The sequence below is a fragment of the Sardina pilchardus genome, chromosome 17 (genome assembly GCF_963854185.1).
Source record: "Sardina pilchardus chromosome 17, fSarPil1.1, whole genome shotgun sequence".
In the NCBI taxonomy this organism is placed as follows: Eukaryota; Metazoa; Chordata; class Actinopteri; order Clupeiformes; family Clupeidae; genus Sardina; species Sardina pilchardus.
In genome coordinates, this window is record NC_085010.1 from 18,237,961 (window position 1) to 18,245,387 (window position 7,427).

The 7,427-nt window shown below is 51.5% G+C and overlaps 1 protein-coding gene across 1 annotated transcript in view; it reads right to left on the minus strand.

The window, feature by feature from the left end:
* Positions 1–7,427, minus strand: part of LOC134062006 (protein bicaudal D homolog 1-like) — a 31,851-nt gene that overhangs the window by 3,581 nt on the left and 20,843 nt on the right. Inside the window, exons 5-8 of the mRNA XM_062517879.1 lie at positions 7,005–7,427; positions 6,450–6,887; positions 3,715–3,866; positions 1,857–2,612 (exon numbers count right to left, since the gene is read on the minus strand). The exon at positions 7,005–7,427 is cut by the window's right edge and continues 261 nt beyond it. Of these exons, the coding sequence (XP_062373863.1) occupies positions 1,857–2,612; positions 3,715–3,866; positions 6,450–6,887; positions 7,005–7,427 (1,769 nt within the window). The remainder of the gene's footprint in view (positions 1–1,856; positions 2,613–3,714; positions 3,867–6,449; positions 6,888–7,004) is intronic.

Here is a 7,427-nt window from a genome sequence, read left to right on the forward strand (position 1 = left end):
CAGTGCTCAGGCATATGTTGGCATTATTAAGAGTTGGCGGTAACAGTGTGTGTACACATTGCAGTATGTTACACTGTAGTTGCTAGATGGAATACAATTCCAAGTGATCGGCACAGACATATTTACTATGTACTCATTCAAATAGGTTTTTGCAATGCAACAAAAAAATACTGGTTTTCAGAAAAAACGGATTAAAACCATGGATGGTCAACTGGACTTCACCCAACTGTTTTGTGGTACAAATCTGCCCCCTACATTTAAAGTGTGCCCTTGACAGCAATTTGTTCTGCCTGGCAAGATATCATTTGGCTGTCCACTCGAGAGGGTAGGCTCCCGCCAACCAAAAAACGTGAATGAAAGCAAAGTTCTGAATGCTAACACCAAACCACCCTAAACCGAAGGGCAATTCCTCACTGAAAATCAACGTAAACAACACGTGTCAGACACATTCTATGTGTGCTAGTGACCCTCACTAGTCTTTACTGCATATAACCATTCCTGTGGTGTCAGCCTGACTGTCTGTACATTGCTAGTCTGCACTACTACGCCATTCCTTACACACACACACACCTTTCAAACATGTGTGAGATTCCCTGAGTTGTGGTGTGAGTTCTATCACATCGTTACATTCAATCAAAAACGACTGTCCCTCCTTAGCACAGCAGAACCAGCTGAGGGACTGGCCGACAGAGGGACGATCTGCTGTCCAGACTAAGAGTCAGCTACAACCGATAATGGTGAGATCCACCAATCAGCACTCTTATCCTATCCTCTAATATCCATATTTCGGATGATCACTTTTTATGGCATTAGTGGCCTAAATCACTGTCTTGAAAGAGTCTTGGAACTGTAGTGTACCATGTAACATGCAACATAGTATACTACAGTACGTCACTGTCAATGACAGTGAAATCTATTTTCCTTATGGGATGTGCTAGCCGGGGAATTCCCACTGAAATTAAATAATCAAACCAGATTTAGCATCTCAGAGTTATACTGCAAAGATTAGCATTGAACGGTTGTAAGGTGTTGAGGGTGGACTATTTAAAAAAAAAAAAAAATCAGACGATGTCTCCAGCATATTCTCCTGAATTTCAGACTGAAAACGATCAGATAAATTCAACAGATTTCAGTGTGAACCACTCATGTTATATAAAACCTCCTCAGTAGAAAAGGTCAGTAGATAGGACGGGTCAAAGAGCACAGTGCTGGATCCCTCAGTGCATATAGCAGTGTGTAGTAGTATGACACAGAACTAAGACGTGAACTCTCTTATAGGGGTGTTAGTACGGTTCCCCGTTATGTAAAGTCATACGCATAGTAGCCTCAGCCGTGTGGCCAGTGTCCATGCTGAAGGGTTCTCTGCGTTCTCTGTCAGTGGAGGCTTGCATTGTAAAGTCCACATGCGCAGAACGTTCATCGTTTTTTCAAGTAGGATAGGGAGAGTGGGACACACAGAGAGAGGATTCAGCAGCAATACACAGTGTCCTCAAGAAGACCGATCAACAGTCTGTGGGGGAGAAGGCAGGGCCACCAGTGCGCCTTTTTACGAATACAAAAATCCCTGAGCAACCAAAAAAAAGTCACTATTACATTCAGAAAAAAAAACACAGAGGCTTGTCACACCGCGAAACAAACAGCACACACCAGGAAACCAGTCAGTCCTCCTCTCTATGTCAACCTGGCCTCAGTAGTCTCAGTAGCGGTGGTGATGGGAAGTGTAGTTTCGGGAGTAGAGCTGGCTGTAGCTGCCGGAGGAGGGGGTGTAGCGCATGGTGGAGGAGGAGGAGGAGGAGGAGGAGCGGGAGAGGCTAATGAGGGGGTGGAGGTGGGGGCGCGAGCGCGGGGAGCTCCACGACAGGCGCTGGGCGTCCAGCGTGGACGAGCGGTAAGGGGAGGAGGGCAGCGAGCCCGGGCTGTGGTGCGGCAGGGCGGAGGCGGAGGAGGTGGAGGTCGACTCGGACGCGGTGTAGCGGCGGGCGAGGGCGGAGGCCCGGCTCAGGTGCGGGTACTGGGCACCACCAACGCTACCGCCACCGCCGCCACCACCGCCGCCGAGCGAGCGGGGCTCCACCACGTACGTCCGCACGCCCAGGGACCAGTGCGAGCGGCCGAGCCGCAGCGGCGTGGCCGGCGGCGTCCACGTGGAGGCCAAAGAGGAGGCGGCCGAGGAGGCCGGCGAGGCCGGCGGCTCCAGCGAGGGGGGGCTACTCGGCGCCGAGGGGGCCGCCGACGGCGACGGGAGCGCGGGGGGCAGGGGGGCTCGGCGGAAGGACGCGGCGAAGACCGTGGTGGGGGACGGGAGACCCGCGGCCAAGGCCGCAGCCGCCACCGACGTGGCCGTCGACGACGAAGAGCCGGGGGGCGAGCCGGCCAGGCCGGCCAAGCTCAGTCCACTTACTTTGGGCGCGGAGCTGCGCAGGCGCGAGGCCTTGGAGGAGCGCGTGCGGTGCGACTGCTCGTGGTCGAACTCCAGGTCCTCCAGCCGCTGCGTGAGCGCCAGCTTCTGCTGGATGGCCATGCGCAGCAGCGAGTTGAGCGTCTTCTTCTCATCCTCCGCCGCCGCCAGCTGACGCTGCATCTCGTCCAGCTGGGTCACGTACTCGTCACACCTGCGGGGGCGTGGGGGGGGGGGCAGGAACGGAGGGAGGAGAGAGAGCAGAGTGAGAAGAGAGAGAGAGAGAGAGAGAGAGAGAGAGAGAGAGAACAGAGGGAGTATGATTAAGGGAGAAAATAGACAAGGGATGACGGAGGTGAAAGTTGAGAGATTTCAAGAGGGACGAGTAAGAAAGAAAAAGTCACGTTTGGAGGAGGAGAAGCAATAAGAAAAGACACAATGACACAGAAAAAAAAATAGAGCCATAAAAGAGACAGACATGATGTGAGAAAGACACATGAAGTGAAAAGTCACAAAGACATGAAAACTATTGTCAGAGAGAGGTGAGTCATATCCAGGCCCTCGAGGACAATGTGCCAAGAAGTAAGACATCAGCATTTAAAGGAAAACCAACAGTGTCAAAGAAATGCCACCATTATACAGATGTTGCCCCCATCTCTTTGACTGTTCCCAAAATACCATTTCTGGCTATTTCTGCTTTGACCTTACAGTGACACACAGTGGTGGGAGAGGCATCTCCCAGCAGGCTACAGTTAGCTGTCAGCTGGGGATGATTTATGGTTGAGGGGGACGTGTGTGTGTGTGTGTGTGTGGCCTCTCTGACCTGGTGGCAAACATAGGCCACAGGGAACATAAATGTGCTGTGTGTGTGTGTGTGTGTGTGTGTAGTATGTATGTATGTGTGTGTGTGTGTGTGTGTGTGTGTGTGTGTGTGTGTGTGTGTGTGTGTGTGTGTGTGTGTGTGTGTGTGTGTGTGTGTGTGTAGTATGTATGTGTGTGTGTGTGTGTGTGTGTGTGTGTGTGTAGTATGTATGTATGCGTGGCCTTCTCTCACCTGGTCACCATAGCCCACAGGGAACATAAATGTGTATGTGTGTATGCGTATGTATGCGTATGTGCGTATGTGTGTGTGTGTGTGTGTGTGTGTGTGTGTGTGTGTAGTATGATTGTATGTGTGGCCTTCTCTCACCTGGTGGCAAACATAGGCCACAGGGAACATAAATGTACTGTATGTGTGTGTGTGTGTGTGTGTGTGTGTGTGTGTGTGTGTGTGTGTGTGTGTGTGTAGTATGATTGTATGTGTGGCCTTCTCTCACCTGGTGGCAAACATGGCCCTGAGGGAGGAGAAGGTGGCGGCGTCCTCTTTCAGAGCCTTGAGCTCGTTCCTCAGCTTCATCATGGTCTCCGTCACCATGGTCTTCTCGTTCTCGTACTTGCTCTTCAGGTTGGCCAGAGCCACCTCCGCAGTCTGAGGGAACCAGGGCAGCCATTTATCATCGTCATCATCAAACGCCTGATTAGTCCACAGAACTGCTGACTACGCTGATGACAACGCAAACGCGGGTCTAAGCTTTTCTTTCACATGGTTAAAAATAGTTGATGGAGATATAAATAGTCAGGCTAACAAACAAAAATTCCACCTGCAACATACTGCCAAGTATCCCCTTATCCTTCTATGAAACACTCATTTTGCTTTTATTGGAATGAAAAATGGAAATGTCTCCATTCTTCCGAATTGTATTTGAATAAACATAATGTACATTATTCAAATGTTGTGTATTTTGTTTTTACATAAACCTGAAAAATGTCCTACTTATTTGAATTATCATCCACACATTTGAGCTCGAAGACATTTAGAAGGTATATTATAATATTATATCCGCTCAAGTCAGGACAAAGCCCATTTGAAGTTCTTTCGGCATCAGCATAGGAGGAGAGTAATGGTCTCAGACCAGGCATAAAATGTGACATGAGCTTCATAACTGATGGCTGATGCCTGTGGACTGGTGGCGTAGCCACAGCTATGGCTAATGGAACAGATCTTTAGAATGATGAACGAACCTTCTCCTCCTGCTAATGGCTGCACTTCCTACACTCTGAACATGACTACAGACCCCAAAGTCATACACGTGTTTTAATCATACGTTTTTCCGTTGGACTTGGGATCCTACAGAATATGCTGACACAGGGCTAACTGCAGGCATCAGTAGCTGGCGTGACGTGTGTGTGTATGTAGGCTCGGGGAGGGAGTGACTGGGCTGTGTGTAGCGCACCATGATGAGAGTGGTAATTGCACTGCGGCCATACAACCCAGCGCTTTCACATCAGTGTGGAAATCTATAAACCCCGCTCCGTTGTAAATCACAAGGGGCCGAGAGAGGCCATGGCAAGGTCTGGGCTTTTAATCACAAAGACTACAGCTGGAGAAAAGAGCAGCCCGGCCACACAGAAAAAAAAAACGAGTTTCATTGAATCAGATTGCATTACTTTGATTAAAGGGTGCTTCCAATGCTTTCCCTAACTATGGGCGAACAAAGTGGGCAAAAGCAAAACACAACATGCAAGCAAGATCATTTACACCGCACTAAGTGCTGATGCATTAACCCTCCCCAATGTACATCCCCACTACATGCCAATGCCAAACATGGTCAAATGGTCTCTACTAGGAATCTACTCTATAGGTCAGGATAGAAAACTACACTAGATTCACTGTTAATGAAGAACACACAAACAATGACTGTTTCAGGGAGTGAAATAGACACATTTTCATTAGGTAGTTCCTGTTGCAGTTTATAGGTGCCAGACGCCTAATTCAGGCGACGGCCACCGTGTTAACCAAAACAAGGCTATAGGGCAAACTGACTATATCATTGATGCATTTTTCGCCACCTACTGGCAAATGCAGAGAACACAACAATCCTTTGGTTTGGTTTACAATGGCTGCCACATGAACAAGGCAAATAATCACATAAGCATTCTATAGTAGAGCTACAAAAGCATACTGTATGTTTTTAGCATTACATTGAGTACTCAAGGGCCGTTCACACTAAGAACGATGACTATAATGAAAACGGCAAAAAAAGCTCTAGCTCATATGTATGGACATTAGGAGAGACTGTCCTTCGTTGATCAGTGTGCATGCTCATATCATTATAGCTATAATACTTATCATTATACAATATTTCATCATTATCTTTCCTGGTGTGAAGGACCCTTTGGTGGACAGACTGTATGTACATAGTGATAGTGCTACCCACCTATATTTAGTGCTCCAACACACACACACACACACACACACACACACACACACACACACACACTCTGTACATAGTGATAGTGCTACCCACCTATATTACTATGCACATACAGTAACACACACACACACACACACACACACACACACACACTCTGTGCATAGTGATAGTGCTACCCACCTATATCACTATGCACATACAGTAACACACACACACACACACACACACACACACTGTGCATAGTGATAGTGCTCCCCACCTATATCACTATGCACATACAATAACACACACACACACACACACACACACACACACACACACACACACATACACACACACACTCTGTGCATAGTGATAGTGCTCCCCACCTATATCACTATGCAGCACATACAGTAACACACACACACACACACACACTCTGTGCATAGTGATAGTGCTACTGCTACCCACCTATATCACTATGCACATACAGTAACACACACACACACACACACACACACACACACACACACACACACACACTCTGTGCATAGTGATAGTGCTACCCACCTATATCACTATGCACATACAGTAACACACACACACACACACACACACACACACACTCTGTGCATGGTGATAGTGCTACCCACCTATATTTAGTGCTCCAACACACACACACACACACACACACACACACACACACACACACACAAACACACACACCCACACACACACACACACACACACACACACACACACACACACACACACACACACACACACACACTCTGTGCCTAGTGCATAGTGCTCCCCACCTGCTTGTTGGCCTTGAGGACGAGGCGCAGCGTGGCGATCTGCTCGCGCTTGGTGCTGAGCAGGGACTTGAGCTTGAGCAGCTCCTCCATGCAGGCCTCCTTGTCCTTGTCCAGCAGCGGAGCCAGCTCTCGGGCCGCCGCCCTCTGGCACGACAGCTGCAGCGAGCGGTCCACGGCCCTCTGCAGGTGCTTGATCTGGTCGCGGATGATGGCGTTCAGGTGGCAGATGTTGGTGGGCTCCCGGCGCGGGTCCGGGCCGCTGCCGGCACTGCTGCCGCTGGCGCTGCCGCTGCCGCCGGGCGTGTCGGGAGCGGGCGAGGAGGAGGAGGAGGAGGACGAGGCACTGGGGGTGCTGCTGCGGGCCGGGCTGGGCTCGCTGGCGGCTTTGCCGGCGGCGGCCGGCGGGTCTTTGGAGGGCGAGTCGGAGGGGCTGCGCGACTCGCTGGAGGAGTTGGAGGCGTTGGCGGCGGCGTTGATGGCGGCCAGGCGGCGGGCGAGACGCGGGGTCAGCAGCGCCCGGTGCTCCTCCTGGCCCGCCGACGGAACCTTGAGCACGCCGCCGCCGCGCAACGGCGAGCGGCTCTGGCGGTAGTAGTCCAGCATGACGCGGTTGGGCGTCTCGTTGTTGCACAGGCAGACGTGGTGGTAGAGCTGCGCCAGCTCCTCGCTGAAGGTCACCAGCTCGTCCTGCGCGCTGTTCAGCAGCGCCTGGCTGTCGCCGGCCGCCCCGGACGCGGCGCGCGCCTGAGCCTCCAGGGCGGCGATCTTCTCGCGGCCGTCGCGGCAGCTGCGCTCCAGCCGCGCCACCTGCCCCTCCAGCGCCTGCTGCTGCGCCTGGCCCTGGCCGCGCACCTCCGCCTCGCCCTCCACCCGCTGGTTGTAGCGCTCCTTCAGCTCCTTCAGCTCGGCCTTGAGGCCCACAACCTCCGTCACCGCCACCCTGTACTTGCAGCGCATCACCTCCACGCTGGGGCCCTC